Source organism: Typopeltis vanoorti, chromosome 25 (genome assembly GCF_054136105.1).
Source record: "Typopeltis vanoorti isolate ZY-2024b chromosome 25, IOZ_Tvanoo_1.0, whole genome shotgun sequence".
NCBI lineage: Eukaryota > Metazoa > Arthropoda > Arachnida > Uropygi > Thelyphonidae > Typopeltis > Typopeltis vanoorti.
Window position 1 is genome coordinate 70,519,112 of NC_143573.1, and position 19,691 is coordinate 70,538,802.

The following is a 19,691-nucleotide window of genomic DNA, read 5'->3' on the forward strand; positions in this document are numbered from 1 at the left end:
AAACTCTGATTTATAATTTCGTTACTATTTTTTCATAATTCATTATTGATATTCTAGACCTGGTGATTTTCTATTTTTTAATTTTTTTAATTGCATTTTCAATATCGGTTATTTCAATTTTCGTTTCTGTTGTATTTATTTCTTCTTGATTTCTTTGTTTACCTAATTCTACTTTTGTTTCAACCGTTTGGTTACAAAGATTTTTAAAATAATTTTCTAATTCCTCTATTTTTAGGAGGCCTGTGTAGCTCAGTGGAAGTAGCCCTTGCGTCCTCTGCGCTTGGTCGCTCGAAGTTTGACTTAAGTTCAAGTATAGGCGCCGACTGGAGGAACTTTTTCTAAGCCTTTCTTCGACTGGTTCCCAAGTTAGTCGATCACGGGCAAGCGGGTTTTTCATCCCGTAAACCCAAGAAAATCGACCGTAATACCCACATTATTTAAGATAGTGATATATCTTGTTAGCGTTAGGAACCAAGAGATGGCAGCACTTGTTAGCCAGCCTCTTCATTTGGCTGCTATAATTAGTGATAGACATGGGCCAGCTATCTTTGATTGGCTACCGGTGGATATTGAACTGCCCACTCAGTCTCCAAAAGCTAGATAGAGTATACAGGTCTCGCCTACTCCCCGTAAGGAAATAAATTAGATGGATTATCAGAGTGATTGGTGTTGTAAATTAGTGATTGATTAAAGATGAAAAGACTCATCTGATCACTGATAGTGGAGCACAAGGTAAGACCTTGACTTTTGATTTTTGATGCAATTTAATTGCTATTGCTTCGCGTATTTAGCCAACGCTTGGTATTACTGGCAGTCCTCTGCTGGTGAAAGATTTTCTACAGAATTTCTGCTGGCAGGTCTCTAGACCTGCGGGATTTCGAGAATGGCCTGGCTACTTAAACTTATATTCTTCACCCGAGGTTGATGATGAGGAAAATGAAAACTCTCCTTAAATGGAGGAAAAACTCAATCTAGTTGTCTCTGCCTCTAATCCTTCTGATCAAGGAGAGATCCACGCTCGTAAGAAGCGAAAAACTCTCGCTGCTGAGCCAACAAATGATGTTGGTATGGACGAAGACGCTCCCATTTCAGACTCCTCTGCCTCCCCCAATGATAAGGTGCCATCGATTATCCTAGGGAAAAGCAGAGATGGACACACTAATAACCATTATCAGTCCCCCAAGAGTGAGAACATGACAACAGGTGCTCGCCCACCATTAACTGAGCCCCTTAAGAAAATGAATCTTCAACATCAAGCGAGAACATATACTGATGTGACCTGCTCCAAACAGATAGTACAAACCCAGAACCTAGCTAACACACATTCAAATTTATCAGCTATTATCACCTCTTCTCTTGCAAATATGCTGCAGGATTTCAGCAACTCAAATCCATCACTAAGTGTTACAAAAAGATTCTTACAGCAAATCCAATCCATATTATCTGCACTCTCTGATGCATAGGAAAAAAATCACCCCAGATTCGCTTAGGATTATCGCTTGGAACGCCAACGGTATCAAAAACAAAGTGTTCATAATCCAGGAATTCAATAATAGATATAACCCAGATATATTGCGCCCTTCGATTGGAATAGGCCTAAGTTCGATTCTCGTCGCGACGGGAGGAATCTTTATCTGGTCGATTTCAATCGAAGGTGAGTTAGCCGATCTCATACGGAGGTAGCAGGGTTTTTTCTCCCGGAAACTGGGGTTTTTCATTCTGCATACAAACAAATCGGCCCTTCAGAACACACGCAATTTACAGACGAAACATACTAGTTGTGGTAGTGATGGAGGTGGGCGGTAGATGGCGTTGATGGAGATGATTCGTAGTAGTGGTTGAGACAGTTGTAGGTGTCCTCCCGCGATGAGTCTTCGGACTCCTTGGAGGTGTCAGGAATAATAATAATAATAATAATAATAATATTTCTAATCAATGAAACTCACCTGATGCGTGCGGACAACCTAAAAATCAGAGGGTATTAGATTTAAAGAAACGACAGACTTGGGTATAGAGGTGGAGGTACAGCAACCCTTATCAAAAACTATATCAATCATCATTCAATAACAACCCTACAACCACCAACCTCGCAATCACAGGCATTAATGTCCTCACAAACTCAATTGGAAACCTAAAAATTTTTGCTGCTTACAACCCTCCATCAAAAACATTGTTGACCTCAGGTCTGGATACCATCCTTGGAGTAAAAGGACCGGTTATCATCGCTGGAGATTTCAATGCAAAACATCCTGCCTGGAGCAGTAAATCTACCAAAAAAATGGCCGCATACGGTTTCCCTTATCATGCAAAGTCGTCTGTGACACGTCTTTTGTTTATTGCGCCAAAATTGATTTTGAATTTTGGTTTCACATATAAATACAACCGAATATACACGCTGGACAATCTTGTGCCTATTTCCTTTCAGCCGAGAAAAGTTGCCAACGGCGTGTATCGGCTATTTCGTTTGCGTTTGCACAAATTCATCATTATTTGAAAAATAATGATGCATTTGATCCACAAATCACCCTCGCCCAAAAAATTGGCAGAAAAACGACCGCTTTCTGATTTTTAATTGGTACGTTAAGGGATTAATTACTCAAGTTCTAATTGCATAGCTGTGGCTGGTCCTTTAATACCAACTCATCTCAGTCCAATTGGCTCCTCCGACGTCCTAGATATAGTTGTCTTCCAAAATGTCAAATTGCAGTACAACTTGTATTCACTTGACGAATTAATCTTTGACCACAGCCCTATTCTGTTCCAATTAGGCAATCAGAAGGGACTGTTCCCCCCGCGTCACACCTTCGGAAAAATTATCCAATGTGTTCCCAAACTACTTTGGTCCTGAATCCCATATTAACTCTAAAGAAGAAATTGATTCTACAATCAATAAATTTACTCAACAAATCAATGCAGCCTTATCATCTATCACCTCAAATATGCCTACTTCTAAGCCAAAGAGACTTCCAGAAGATATTATGAACTTAATCAGGGAAAAAAATAAAGCAATAAAAAGATACTTTAATATCAGGGCTCCCCAGGACAAAACGTTACTCAACCGGTTGAATAGTGCAGTGAGATATACACTGAAGGCCCACAGAAACAAACTATGGGAAGATAAATTAGCTTCCATTTCACCCAGTAATCAAACCGTTTGGAAACTGTTAAGAAATATCAAAAATAAAAATAAAACTCTTCCTCCTCTCAAATCGGATTTAGCCATAGTTCACTCAGATGCTGAAAATGCCGAAACTATAGTCAAAAACTTAGAAAAGCAGTGCAGTCCATCTTATGATAACCTGAACTTCAATCATATTTATAAAATCCATCGCCATGTCAGATATACTAAAACATCTAATACTTGTACTAGCCAACTCACATCTACTTCTCCAGCCGAAATCTACGACATCATAAAAAATTTTAAAAATAAAAAAGCTCCTGGACCTGACGGCATCCCTAATAAAGTTATTAAACTGCTACCCCGAAAGGCCATTATACATCTTACAACAATAATAAATGCCATGCTTAGAATAAATTACTTTCCCTATGCTTGGAAGCTGGCAGATGTGGTCCCTATATTTATAAGCCTGGTAAGGACCCACAGCTGCCACAAAGTTATCTCCCCATCAGTCTGATTTCCGATTTGGGCGAAATCGCTGAAAAGTCATCCTCTCCAAAATCCAAGTTTCTGTTAACAAGCTAAATATCCACCTATAGAGTAGTTTGGTTTTCGAAAACTCCTCAGCACTACTCAACAGATCCATAGACTAGTTGAATACATTACCACCATACAACTTTCAACTGGCGTCAATACATCGGAGCAGGCTTTCTTGACTTAGAAAAGGCCTTCGACAAATTATTGCACCTTGGACTCCTATACAAGCTGATTTTAGCTGGCATTCGACTGGATCTGATCCATCTCATTAAGTCCTTTCTTTCTGGAAGACGCATGCAAGTTAAACTAAATGGGGCGGTATCTACCCAGCGGCGGATCTAGGCTGGAGTGCCTCAAGGATCCCTCCTGGCGCCGATACTTTTCTCGATTTACATCGCGGACATGTCATCTATCATTGCTCTCTATGCCGACGATACAGCAATGTTGTCCAGATATCTTGAACCGCATCTTGTTACAAAAAAACCACAAGATAACCTGTTGAAACTGGAACACTGGTTCTCCATTTGGAGACTGCAAGTAAACCCTCAAATAAGTAGTGCTCTGCTGTTCACAAAAAAATTCCACATCTCCCAAAGAAGACATCTTTCTAATTAACATCAGGATTCCCTGAAAAACAGAAGCCAAATATCTAGGCGTACTGCTAGATAGAAAACTATCCTTCAGCCCGCATACAAAATCCTTATGTGCAAAGGCATCAAAAGTTATCACTCAACTCTATCCTCTTATCAATAGGAACAGCAAACTAGATGTTAAAATCAAATTGCTCCTCTACCAGTTGATGATTCGTCCCATTATCACTTATGCGTCCCCCTCCTGGAGCCATACTTCAAGCTCAAATATCCTTAAACTGCAAAGACTGCAAAACAAATGCTTACACATGATCTTAAATGCACTATGGTACATTAAAAATGTTCAACTTCATGGAGACACAAATATCCCTTATATATACTCTTTCCTGCGATCTCTCGCAGTAAAGTACTTTTCAAAATCGTCCTCACATCCAAATGAATTAGTCCAACAAGCAGCAAATTATGATGAATCGGAATTATGCAAATATAGACGACCTAAGGCCATCCTAGTTTCATTTCAAGATCTAAAACTTGCCCAACTCGGGCTGAGCACGTAGCTCATAAATTTTTCCCTACACAGTAACCTATCAGATAGCAGGGATTAAAAGCATTATGCTTCAACCTTATAGACAGCAACGTTCTGCGTTTTGTGTAAGGGAATAAAAGGCATTAGCTGAGTTTATTTTATTTATTTATTTTTTACTATTATTGGGATATATTCTGCTTCTTCCTTTTTTTGTGTATTGATAAATCTCCACATTTGTTTCTGTATACCATAGAAATCATGTTCAAGTTCTTTTGTATATGATTCCCAAAATTGATTTTTGCTTTCTATTTTCTTTTGATTAACTTTATTTCTTTATATTCGTTCCAATTATCTTCGCTGCTTAATGGATTATCTTGAAACTTTTGTTTTAATCTATTGTAGTATAATATTTTTATACTTTCTTCTTTTAATAATTCCACTTTAAGTTTTATTTCGGCATTGTGTTGGTTTTCTTTAGATTTTATTTTCACTCATTTCTTGTAAAGTCTTAGTTTACATATTAACAGATTATGATCACTTCCACTTTCTGCTGATGCTAACACTCTAACGTGTTAATAACAACCAAAATATATTGATAGAGAACAGTTGGCTAAATTAGTCAAACAGAGTGATTGGAGCCTGGAAGAAGACATAGCTAAAGATTTGAATAAAGCTAACCAACAAATAAAACATTGAAAAATCCGAGCTGAATTTACGACAGAAAAGAATCACAAGGAGCGTGTCAGCCAAGAAACTCTTGAACGTCTACGTAAAAGAAGACAGTTAAACGATTAAGGTTATACTCATTTAGAATATATTATGATTAACAAGTTACTGAGAATAAACGTACAAGAAAATTACATCAAATTTAGATTAAATAAACTACAAGAGGCAGTAGAACAACAAAGAAGCCTAAAATAAGGTAGAAATGGAATTAAGGATGAAGCAAACAGTAATACTAGCTCTGGTAGATGAAGAGAATATCAGGAAAAGAAACAGAAGAGACTCGAAAATCATCCAGAAGTATAATAGTAAGCTCTAGTCATCCACACAAAATGTCACTACGATTAAGAGATAACTGACTTTAAAGAAGGCACCAAAAATGCTGTTAGAAGAAGGAATATACAGTCAATCCGTTGCAGGTAGACAGAACATCAGGAACAGATGAAACAAGAATGTGAGATATCAAGGCACAAGGAAATACTTTTCATAAAGCTCTAGCACCAAATTCACTTGGTACCTAAATGAAGGTAGAACCTAAGGAATGGAAATCATTTAAAACTACCCTCATCCATAAAAGAAAAGAAAAAGAAAATATTGACAACAATTGACCAGTATGTCTACTGTTCCACCTGTATAAAATATTCACAAGAACCATAATAAATAGAATAAAAAATCACTATCGATTTTCGGGTGTTCTACCGATTTTGTTGAGTTTTTAGGGACGAAAAATCCGAGTTTCTGGAACTATCTTCGGCATATACCTCAAGTGGCTAACTCTGCTAATTCTTGCGATTAATCTCTAATTATTATTATATATTGTTTTGTTATGTTTATTTTTTGTATATTATATTTTGCAGATCATCATAAAATTCTGATATTTCTAGTTTTTGTTTCCATTTCCATCAAAAAATCAAATCTAATCAGCTAACGCCTTTTTGTTCCCGTATAGGGAGTAAGTGACTGGGTGGGAAGTTCATTCTCCACTAGTAGCCAATCAGAGATAACTGGCCCAAGGCTATCACTAATTAATCGGTACGTAGTGGAGAAGGCGGTTAGCAAGTGCCGCCATATCGTGGTCCCTAATCCTGACACAATATTTATAATCTCTGAAAATAGTGTGGGTTCGACGACCGATTTTCTTGAGTTTTATGGAACGAAAAATCCGAGTTTCCAGGAGAAAACACCCGCTTTCCCCCTGCCAGAGATCGACTAACTCGGGAACCATTCTGAAAAAAAAAGGCTTAGAAAATGTTCCCTCTAGTCGGCGACTAGATTTGAACCCCCCCTCCCCCCCCAAACACACACCAAGTCTTTCTTTGTGCTGTCAAGCTTTGTAGAGTGCAAACGCCACTTCTACTGATCTACACAGGCTAATATTTCTCCTTTGAATCCCGATCTGTGCATAGATGTTTGTGATGTTCTTCGTCTATTCATACACATTCATACATACAAATATGCTCTCTTTCCAAACTGGACTTGGTCACTATGAGATACGTAAACCCAACACCCTCCCTCATCAGGGGAGAGGCCTTCCTCAGCAGCGAGAGAGATCAGAAGTAGAATACAATGCAATAATTTTTCTCTTATGTCTTTATGTAACATTGTTCCAATTCCTTAGTTGCTATTTCTTGTTTTTCTGCTCTTCTGTATACTGCATTAATGTGTATTTGCCAATTTTCCATATTCCTTAATTCATTGTCTTTGTCTGTATGCGAGAAAGAAACCATGCTACCTCATACAGAGGTAGCATGGTTTTCCTCCCGGAAACTCAGGTTTTTCATCCAGCATGCTGACAAACACACACACACACACACACACACATATATTTAAAGACAAAAAAATACTGTTGGTGTTGATGGTAGGTGTGTAGTTGGAGAATTAAGGAGGGGAAACGTTAGTTGTGTTTAGTGAAGCCCTTCCACAATGAGTCCTTAGATACGGGACACATCCAAGGGGCAGCTCGTGCATAGGCACTGCAGAACTGCAGCACCCCCAATTTTTCTCGATATATAAATATATTTATTAATTTATTTATATTTGCTTGCAATATTTAATTTTATTATCAACAATCCTATACAATTCTCTTATTTTGTATAAAAAATAATAACAGTCCATCTTGTAGCACTTAGGAGGGAGCGCGAAGGACGCTAGCAGCACTGTGTTTACCACAGTCATACTGCTACGTGCGCAAGCATATACACGTCATAATGAGATGCGAGCTATTAGCGTATTGCGGCACTGTCCATCGCGCAGTTCCACTGTTGTTTATATGCAGTTTGCGCCAGTAGTAGAGTGTTCGTAGTGCTTATCGTGTTTACTCGGTCTCTTTAAATATTTGGATATTACAATTAAAGACATAACATTTGCTATAGTTTTTATTTTAGAACATTATTGGGGTTATAATAATGGATTTTATTTTTAAGTAATTTTGAATTATACTAAACCGTACAAATTTATCAATCCCTATCCCTATGGCTTTAACAGGCCTTTATGGCCCACAACCTTCCAAGCATGCTTGGATTTCGTAATCCGAAGTACGAGGATAGGATAGTCACCCATATGCCTCTATGTATTCCTGGCTGTATCCCTGTGTGTTCACGGGGACGGTTTGCCTGCTTGCTGGATGAAAAACCCCAGATAAACTGACGGAAAAAACCCTGCTGTCCACGCCCAAGACCAACTAACTTGGCTATGGCTGAGGAAGATCCTTTAGCTCCTCACGTCTGCAACGGGAATCGAACCTAGGACACTCCTTCCCCAGGCATATGGTTACGAAGCGCAAAGCCACTAGGCTAACCGCGCGGACTCAAATTTATCAATAATAAACAATATTTTTTCATGAAACAAAACAAGAAGAATATATTTTTTAAAGTAATTTTGAATTATACCAAACTGTATAATTTTATCGATAATATATAATACTTTTTCATGTTTAATTTTTTTAAAAATTTTTACCATAATTTGATATTTTATCCAAACACGTATACACTATACTTATAGTGTGTATGTATATTTTAAAAGTTGCAACACCCCCCCATGATTTCAAGCCACGAGTCGCCACTGCCCGTAATAATAGTAATATATAAAATATTCATCACAGTGGTTAAGTTTATAGCAAGCCACTGGATTCTGTAGGCATTGCTTACGGTATAGATATAAATATGATACTTCTTCAGCAACTTTTCCCACTTAAGTAGGGTCGCTGTTTGTGGTGGGTCTCCTCCACAACTTCCTGTCTTGGGCTGTAGCCACATCCAAGTTCTTCATTCTCAAGTCGTCCTCCACCATCTCTCCCCCATCGCTTCTTTGGCCGTCCGCGCATCCTCTTCCCCTGCACATCCATCTGCATGACCTTTCTTCCCACATACTCTTCCTCCCTCCTCATCACATGACCAAACCATCTCAACCTTGCCTCCTGTATCTTTGCTCCCAAGTTCGTAACTTTCACCATTCCCCTTATATAGTCATTTTTCAGATGATCTTTTCTGGTCACACCGCACATCCACTTAAGCATTCCTATCTCCGCTACCTCCATCCTGCTGATGTTATTTTTCCTCAGGGCCACAGTTTCCAAAGTATACGTCATAGCTGGTCTCACTACTGTCCTGTAGGTTTTGTCTTTTAGTTTGATCAGCACCCTCTTATCACATAGCATTCCAGCCATCTCTCTCCAGTCCCTCCACCCTGCTTGTATCCTGCATCCCACTTCCTTCTCAGCCTCACCATCCTCTGTCATTGTTGAACCTAAGTATCTAAAGTCACTGACTTCCTGATGACATTTCCTCCCAGCTCCAGATCTGTCTCCTGGCTGCCATTCACTTTGCAACACGTACACTCAGTCTCACTTCTGCTCAGTCTCATACCTCTCTTTCTCTCTCTCTCTTCCAGTACTTTCCTCCAACTGTCCAATTTGGCTGCCACTTCTTCTCTTGATTCCGCACACAGCACGATGTCATCTGCATACAACATAGTCCAAGGTGTGTCTTCTCTCACTTCCTCCGTCACCACCTCCATCACAATATTAAACAGGAACGGACTTAATGCCGACCCTTGATGCAAGCCAACTGTCACTGGAAAACTTTCTGTCTCTCCCAGGCAGGTTGAACTCTTGTCTTCACATTTCTATACATCTCCTGCCAACCTGATATATTTCTCCGATACCTTCTTCTCCCTCAGCCACCTCCAGACTTCTTGCCTTGCCACTCTATCATACGCTTTCTCCAAATCAATAAATACCAGATATAGCTCCCGTTGCTTCTCTCGAAACTTTTCCATTATCTGTCCTATCCCAAAGATAGCATCTGTCGTCGATCGACCAGGCATGAAGCCAAATTGCTCTTTTGCAATCTCTGCCTCCTTTCTCATTCTTCCATCAAGAACCCTCTCTAGGATTTTCATTGTGCAGGACATCAACTTTATTCCTTTGTAATTCTTACAGTCTTATGCATCCCCTTTACTCTTGTAGATGGGGACAAAAGTACTTTCCCTCCATTCCTCGGGTATATTTTCCTGTTGACAAACTTTTATTAACAGGTCCCACAGCAGGTCAATTCCTTCTTCCCCAAGTGCCTTCCATCCTCCACTGGGATCCTGTCAGGGCCCACTGATTTTCCATTCTTCATCCTCTTTATGGCTTCCTTCACTTCCACTCTACTAATGTTCTGCACTGTTCCCTCATAAGGCTCCCTATCTTTTCTGTGAGTCCTTGCATTTTTTTCATTCAAAAGCCCTTCCTTAATTTAATACCCTTCCTCCAGAGTCTTTGATCTGCCTCACAGATCAAATAAATTTGATACTGTGTATGTAAAATGAAAGCACGAAATTTAAATTCATACTTGTTATCAGCTATTTACACATGCGCGTTTTTCAGAAATTCACAAAAAAATACATACGTGCGTTTTCAGTAGTACACCGCTAGAGTGAGCGTAACTTCAGCGGCGAGTTGTTCTGCTGTGTTTATTTTCTTTTTGTGGCTTTAGCGTGGTTATGTATCTTTGAAACCGAAAAGACTATACAGCTGCTAATGGAAATAAAATAATAGGTTAAAAAAAAGTAAGTATGTTTTTGCGTAAAAGCAAAGTTGATATATGAGATATAATTGTGTCGAGTGCTACTAAAACTAAATTAGGTTGTTCACCGATCTCTTCGTAATTTAATGAAATTAAATGAAGCTACATCGACTTTGATTTTCATATTACGTATGTACATAATACATTAACACGTGCTGCAATAGCAAATTTGTGTTTCCTCTTAACACTCACTGATTTCATTTTATGTTACCAGTTGAAGGGCAGATAATGTAGCAGCGCTGTCATGGTATTCTCCAAGTGTATTACTTAACAATAAATCCATTACTGTATATTGTATTTCCTTCCGAATTTTAAAGTCAAGCAGAGATAAATAGATTATGCTCTGAATAAGGTATACCTTCCAGATATATTTTACAAATACATATTGTGTTAATTCCAAAGTCTGCAAAGCAACACGTTTTCCTAACGTACTCATCTTTCAGCTTCTGTGCCTAATCTCACTTTTCCTCGGTTATACATTCTCTGTCTTTTTCGTCTCCACTATATCATTTTAGAATATGTTTGTTCTCATATTCCATGTCAGAGGGAATCTCCAGATCACCAAATGCTCCAGTAGCTAGCCTAACTTAACGATTTTCTTTATTTCAGTAATGATTTCCCCCCTCCTAACGATGAAATAGCATTCTCCAGAGATTCTTCTTTTAAAACCAACTGGTTTTCCTTTTGCAGTTGTACTGATTTGGCAAGTAGTGATACTTACTTAGGCATATGATGTCACAAAGAAGTTATTTGCATAGTTCACAATATCATATAATTTCAACTATTCTCTTGATCTATTTCTTGCCAGTGATTCCTTCTGAGGAAAGATTACAGTAATGCCACTAGTGCATTCACAAATATATTGGTACAGTAACTTAAATGTTGGTTGGAAAAATTGATTTGGATCCCATAAAGATTCAGAAGAATCTATGTAAGCACTTTTCAGATGACAATGAAGTGAAATATAACTTCTTTTGTATGCCTCCAGCAAATAACTTGGTGCCCTCTATATTATAAGGTGTATTTCATTTTCATCTGAAAAATGCTTATAAAGATTTATTTTTTCATATTAGGAGTCATTATTCTTTGATTACCTTGCATATTGTAAAAACTTGAAATACTTTAAGCCAGTCGCTGTAAATATGAATTTCATTAAATGTCAGGTTTTAGATGTCACTTAAGGAAACAAACATAATTTTATAAACAAAATATTATTTGCTGGCCTGGTTGGCCAAGTGGTTAATGTAGATGCTCTCCAATATACAGGCTGCAGATTTAAATTCTGCCTTAGGCATGGGCGTTTTGGGATTGTCTTCAGGTGGTTGATGAATTTCATTGCCTGATTTCATTGTGAGACCACTGCCCTACCTATTTGAGCCTTGAAGTCACTTGAAAAAGCCCCATGTTTCATCTTTAGAGTGTGGTTTATTATGTAAAAGTAAGTATAAATATAAAAAAAAATAATAATAAAAATGACAAAATCCTTAGATCACCCATAGTATTAATGTGCTGTATGTGTACAACCTTTCATGGGTTGGTGTGACTGCCTAAGGATTTTCTAGTGTGTGTATAATGATAATTAAATGTGAATTAGTGTTTTTATACCCAAGGTTAGCAGGGCAATTTTCGTAAGTGTGAGAAAGAATTAATCATCCTTGAAATCTGAAATATATTTAAAAAGTGAAAAATAAGGAAAGCATGTGAAAATGAATGGAGTTTAATAAAATAGAATTGATACTACAGTATATAAATTCTGTTCTATTTTCTTAATAGTTTTTATTTTAATGTATTTTGTTTAATCTTTCACTTTGTAAGTATTTAAGATTTCTTGGATAGATAATTCTAAGCCACACTTGTATAAACCAGCCAATTTAGGTTGTACAAAGTGCCAGATCCAAAATGTTCATGACTTTAGGATTTCTGGCTTTGTACAACAAATATTTGAGCAAGCATATATATATATACATATATATATATATATATATATATATATAAGCGAATGGCTCTATTGTTCTTGAGAAGAATACCAAGAGTTATTGATAGGAAAGTAATAATGAGATTAACAGTGATGACTGTTATAATAAGTTCTGTGCCTCATATATATATGGGACAGAATGAAAAATGGTACAGGGTTATTAAGCAGAAAACCTTATTAATTCTGCATGATTGAACCTTTAGTCCCTGATAACTGACATGGCCTGCATTTGAATTTTCAGAATTATAGTCAGCAGATCTAAGCTGTGAAGCCAGTGCATTTTGTCTGTTAACTAGATGTTCATCAGCCAATTTGCCAGTTTATTGGAAATGTACCTCACAGCTTATATGGGATTCAGATCTTTACTAGTGAAGGGTAAGTAATGTCTTTCCGGCTCTGATATGTAGGCACTTTCAGCATCTGCATTATTCTTTTTTTTTCAGCATCTGCATTATTCAGCAGTAGCCTTTTTTAAGTAATTTTGTTTAATAGTTTTTTTTAAATTTTTTTTAATGTGAATTATAACCTGTGAAGTGGAAGATTCTGTACAACCTTGTGCATTTTTCTTTCTTTTTTATTTAATAAACTTTTCTTGTACTATTTATTTTCATTGAGGTAGCTGTTGGTTTGGGAATAGGCAAATTATTTACTATTAAAAAAAATTCTCATTCTGACAGATTCTCATAAAAAAAAAGGCTTATGCTTTAACTTGAATTATAACACATTTCTTAATTATGTCATATATCATAGGTACTGCTTTCATAAGAAAGTTATGGAGTCTGTAGCATCAGTTCGCAGATGTGTAACAATAGTTCCACAGCAGGAATATCTTCTTCAAGGCAGTATTATGGATACTTCATGTGAAGTGCTTTTGCATCGTTTAAGAGGCTTGTGCGATAATGCTGATGAGCCGCCTGAAACGTTTCATGATTATGAAATGGTTTTTCAAATTCGTGAGTATTTGTTATTCTTTAAAAATTGGTGTGCAAGTAATTTGTTTAAACTTCTGAATATTCAAATATGTATATTGGAAATTTTTATAGTATACAGTGCATTGTTTTACTATTAAAATAGTTTGTGTCAAATCTTATTAAATAGGACTGCATCCTCCTTATTTAACACAATGCACTACTCAAATAACTGAAATTTAAGATACCATTATTAATAGTGCCTTTTAGTAGAATTCTGTGATGCTGTCCAGTGGGGAGGGGGTAGTAACATGGTTTACATAAGAAAACAGAATTTTGACTTGATACTTGCAAAAAAGTTCCCCATCTCATATCTTTGATAACATTAATTCTCAGACAAGATCAGATTTAGTTCAATTAACTGCCAATGCATCTTATTGGTTCCATGCTTTGTTACATTGTCTTTCTGATTTATGCCTTTTTTTTTTTTCCCCTTCAGTAACACTGTTTACTCAAGTTGGTATTCACAATTTTCTTTCCTGAAAAGACCTCTCAGATGAGTCTTTGACTCCATGAGGTCTTTGGGTAATAATAATGATAATAATAATAATAATAATAAGCACCACCACAGTATCCATGTACTGTTAAATCCTCAGTATATGAGCTCTTCAACATTCATTATTCCCATCACCTAGCTAGTATGAATACATTGATTTACTATAGGTTCTGTAACTTTTGATGTGTGGAACTGATATAATCAGTCTTGTAGCTTGATATGATAATCTCCCTCCCCCCATCCAACACAAACTCAGATCATGATCATGTAATACTTGATACATGTTGGTAGTGTACCAACATGTGTCAACCATAATATACAGCTGATAGTATATCAACTTACAAAAGTTTTGGTAAAATAGCTCAAAGGATTATTATTTGGATGTTGAAAAACATGTTAACAAATAAAGATAGGGAAGTTATTATCCCTCTTTTTAAAGCTTTGATTTGGCAGCATCTTGACTGCTGTGTACACATTTGGTCAGTAGGGTTTCCTTGGGACCAGGAGGTGATAGAGAGGATTCAGACAAGTGACCAAGCTCTGGTGATAGGTGTCTATGGAATGTCTAATGAAAATAGTGTGTGGGTTACAAAGTTTAGTTGTCAGGTGGAAAAGAGGAGACATGGTAGAAACTTCTAAGATATTGAAGAGGTTTTATAAAATTGATGCAAAGGAACTTTTCAATATGTGACAAATACTTGGAGAACTAGGGGTCGTCCATGGTAGTTGTGTAAGAGTGTGGTTAGTAAGAGTGTGCAGACTGGATTTTTGCATGTAGAGTGGTGAATGAGTGGAACAGATCGCCAGAATTAGTTGTGGGTGCTTTGACAGTGAATGAGTTTAAGGAGAGATATGATAGGTTTTGTATGTTTAAAAGTTAGCATGGGTCTCCCATGATGAGTCTCTGGACTCCATAGAGGTACCATATATTATTATTATTGTTATTACATGGCACATGTGTGTAAGAAGAGCTCTGGATTAAGATAAGTATTCTTGGAATAATTAAGTATATATGAGTATTTGTTTGAGTAAGAGCTGCTGTAAAAGTTGTGCGCTACCAGTATTATTAGTGTGGGGGATTTTCATTTGCCTAAACTTAATTACAAATTCATTATTATTAGACCTTAGAGTAGTAACCGGCAGAGGAAATAACATGGCGGCGCCTTTGTCATTCCATGAATTTAATTTAGACTTCAGTTGTTTCATTAAGTGTGAAGTGTGTATTTATTCTTTCGATTTGAAGTGTGTATGTATTCTTTCGATTACATAAATAATTTGTCGATGTTTAGGGCTGATGGAAGGAGAGTGTGTGTGTGTGTGTGTGTGTGTGTGTGTGAAGTGTGACCTGAACTAGGAATTGATGAATGCAGATATGAAATTGATGACAGAAAGTGTTAGTAGCGAGAATGTCGCAGGGAAAATGAGTGCACAAAGAGAAGGATGCTGTGAATGAGAGGCGAAAGAATAAAAAATCAGTAAAAAAAAACAAAAACGAGTGATTTAAAAACCATAACGGATGTTAAAAAGGATAAAAGTGAGGCTAGAGTGGTAGAAGGAAACAAAATTGAGAGAACGTTTCATTCATTTACAGGGATACACAGCATGAGAAAGGTGGATTCTCCAAGAGGATGTGAGAGCATGTGTAGACAGGAAAGGAATAGGATGACCTGGGATCAAGAGGAAACAGTTGGAATTGAAGAGGGTTGAGTAAGCAGAAAGGGAAATGGCCACAGTTGAGAATGGAGAGATCACATTGAATGAGTGGTATCAGTGGAACTAGCTGTGGATGCAGGAATGAGCTGTTCTGTTTGTTTACAAATGCTAGAAGTGTAAGAAACGAGGCAGATGAATTGGTTGCACTAATTGAGTGTGATCACCCAAAAATTGTTGGAATAAGTGAGACATGGTTAGATGAGGACGATTCAGACAGGAATAGAGGGTATAATGTGTTTCGTGGGGATAGAAGGGGTAAAAAGGGTGGGGGGGAGTGCTATTGATGACAGAAAAAGAGTTATGTCCATACAAAGTAGAGATGCAACAGGGAAATAGTGCCAATGGTTTTGAGGCAGTATGGTGTGAGATAGAGGTAATGGAATGAAATACTTGGTTGGATGTTGTTATAGACCAGGTAATGTGGATGGTGGTGATAATGAAATGTATAATCAAATTAGCCAAGCAAATAAGAAAAGGGTGATCATTATGGGTGATTTTAATTATGGCAATATAAACTGGAATGATGAGATAGCAACTGGAAGTAAAGAAAACGAGTTTCTTGAGTTTTTGAGGGATAACTACCTCAGACGGTATGCAACAGAGGGCACGCGAGGATTGAGGGTCTTGGATTTGAGCATCTCATCAGAGGATGTAATTATAAATGAGGTGTCAAATCATCCACCAATTGGTGAGAGTGACCATGAGGTGATTACCTGGGTGGTTGCCAGCAGTGTGAGGACCTCTGTGAGAAAAGGGTATATGTGCAACTACAATGGTGGTGGGGGGGGGTGATTATGAAGAGTTCAGGAGACAGCTTGCGGGTGTAGCATGGAATGAGGAGTTAGCTGGAAAACAGATCAATGCAGCTTGGGGGATTTTCAAAAAACTATCTAGTAGATGCAATGTCTAAGTGTATTCCAAGGGTGAGAAGGTTAAATAAGGTAGGTGTGAGATGGATAAATAAAGAGATTAAGCATGATACAGAGAAAGAGGGCATTGTGGAGGCAGCATAAGAGAAGTGGAAATAACCAATTCCATGAAGTCTACAAAGACTAGGCAAAGAGAGTGACTTGGTTGGTGAGAGTAGCTAAAGAGAGGTATGAACAGCAGTTAGCTAATGAAGCCAAAAAGAATCCTAAGGAATTCTTTCGATATGTAGCCAGCAAAAGAAAGATTAATTATAGAAGGATGACATTGATAGGAGAAAATAGTATAAAGACAGCTGTTGCAGAATGTGTGGTGGAGATACTTAATGAGCAGTTTGTAAAGGTCTTTCAATCTTGTGAATGTGACTTCATGGAGAGATTGAGAGCAGTATATGATGGGGAGGAGAGACTGACTGTAAGTGAGCAAGAGGTGTATGGGGAGTTTAGTAAACTAGATGTTAATAAGGCTGTGGGACTTGATAATATATCACCATGTATTCTGAAGGAATGTGCCAGGGAGTTTACACCTGTCTTGACATATTTTTTTTAATACGAGTCTTGCACTCGGTCAAGTCCCTGAGGAGGGCAAGATTGTGCCACTTCATAAAGGAGGTGATCGAACTTTGGAGAAGCTTGTGAGAACTAGGATCCAGAGTTGGGTTGACAACGATGGTATTATCTTTGATGGACAGCATGGATTTGCTAAAGGGAGCTCATATTTTAGTAATCTGCTTATTACAATAAAGTGACTGCTTCCTTGGACAGAGGAGAAGGATACACAGTAATATACTTAGATTTCGCAAAGGCTTTTGATAGAGTACCTCATGATAAATTGATAGTCAAACTAGAGCAGATGGGGTTGGATATTAGATTAGTGCATTGGATTGGAGACTGGCTATCTGATAGATATCAACAAGTTGTGTGTGGGGGAGCGATATCCAGGAACAGGAAAGTCACTAGTGGAGTGCCTCAGGGGTCTGTTTTGGGGCCATTACTGTTTAACTTGTATATTAACGATATAGGTGAAGATTTGGATCGAGATATTCAGTTGTTTGCAGATGATGCAAAGTTGAGACGAACCATGAAGAGTAGTGAAGATGATGTGGCCTTACACTAAGACTTGAATAAATTGAGTGATTGGGCACGAAAATGGGGATGTGAGTTTAATGTTGCAAAATGTAAGGTTTTAAAATTTGGATAACAAAGATGGGATGCAGAATTTATGCTTGGTGAGGATATATTGTTGGAGGTGTAAGAAATAAGAGATCTGGGAGTGATAGTGGATAAGGATCTGAAATTTAGGGGACACATAGCCAAAATTGTGAAGTCAACACAAAGGCTTCTGGGAATGATGTGGAGGACACTGACATGTAGAAGTAGGGAGATTCTTGTTCCATTGTATAAGGAAGAACCAGAGGTCATCCCTGTAGACTGTATAAAGAAGGTGTGAGTAGGGAACTGAGAGGCAGGTTTTTTTTTGTGCAGAGTTGTAAATGATTGGAATGCCTTGCCTGAGAGTGTGGTGCCTGCAAGGAGTTTGAATGTGTTCAAGGCACGGTATGATAAGCTGTATGTGTTATAAAAGGACCTCCCAGATGAGTCTTTGACTCCATGAGGTCTTAGGGTAATAATAAAATAATAATAATAATAATAATTACATAATATCTCCATATAATAACAATAATAATAATAAGAAGAATATGGCCTATATAATAATAATAAGAAAAATATGAGTAGGGAAGTGAGAGGCAGGTTTTTTTTGTGCAGAGTTGTAAATGATTGGAATGCCTTGTCTGAGAGTGTGGTGTCTGCAAGGAGTTTGAATGTGTTCAAGGCATGGTATGATGAGCTGTGTGTGTGTGATAAAAGGACCTCCCAGATGAGTCTTTGACTCCATGAGGTCTTGGGGTAATAATAAAATAATAATAATTATTATTATTAATAATAATAATTGGAATGCCTTGCCTGAGAGTGTGGTGTCTGCAAGGAGTTTGAATGTGTTCAAGACACGGTATGATGAGCTGTGTGTGTGTGATAAAAGGACCTCCCAGATGAGTCTTTGACTCCATGAGGTCTTGGGGTAATAATAAAATAATAATAATAATAATTACATAATACCTCCATATAATAACAATAATAATAATAAGAAGAATATGAGTAACGAAGTGAGAGGCAATGTTTTTTTGTGCAGAGTTGTAAATAATTGGAATGCCTTGCCTGAGAGTGTGGTGTCTGCAAGGAGTTTGAATGTGTTCAAGGCACTGTATGATGAGCTGTGTGTGTGTGTGATAAAAGTACCTCCCAGATGAGTCTTTGACTCCATGAGTAATAATTATAATCACTCCTTGGGGTAATAATTACATAATACCTCCATGTAATAATAATAATAATAAGAAGAAGAATATGCACTATCGTTGTTAGCATTTGTGATGATTTTTAACATAGTTAATATTACAAAACAGTGATAACTTATGGTGTACATAATGAATATATAGTAGCATGGATAAGTTAATTGTTTAATGTAGTATACTTTCTATTAGTTCACTGAAATTCATAATTAAGAATAAATTGAGTTTCCATACGAGTTGCCTTGATACCTTTTCTGGCAACTTGTATGGTGAAGTATAAGTTCTGCATCACTTCAACCTGAGTATTTATATCTGGGTCTGGCTCCCACTAACGAGACCTCAACAAAGGTAAAAACCATTCATTATGGGAAATACTAAGGATAGTGATCAGAGCTTTCTCCACCTTTACGACGAGTTTCCCCTGTCATGAAAGGTTTGCTTATGCTTGGATCTGCCAAAACATTTATAGTTTCTATATTTGGCTTTGAATTAATGTTAGATTCAGTATCCACTTAATTTGAATAATTTTGCATCGCCGAAGTGAAGCCTTTTGGCTCTCTTTTTTTTCAGTCATCCTCTTAAAATTTTGTCCATGCTAAAGGAGTCGACAAACTATCCGTTGCCAGAAAACCAATGGCATATCTGTAGTTAATGTTTTGACATATTTCTCTCTTTTTCCATATAAATTTAACAGTCATCTCC

At 37.4% G+C, this 19,691-nt stretch overlaps 1 protein-coding gene across 1 annotated transcript in view; it reads left to right on the top strand.

Moving 5' to 3' along the window:
• Positions 1 to 10,452: 10,452 nt before the first annotated feature.
• Positions 10,453 to 19,691, top strand: part of MED18 (mediator complex subunit 18) — a 61,757-nt gene continuing 52,518 nt past the window's right edge. The window contains exons 1-2 of the mRNA XM_090414623.1: positions 10,453 to 10,546; positions 13,289 to 13,491. Coding sequence (XP_090270749.1) covers positions 13,311 to 13,491 — 181 coding nt within the window. The 5' untranslated portion in view covers positions 10,453 to 10,546; positions 13,289 to 13,310. The remainder of the gene's footprint in view (positions 10,547 to 13,288; positions 13,492 to 19,691) is intronic.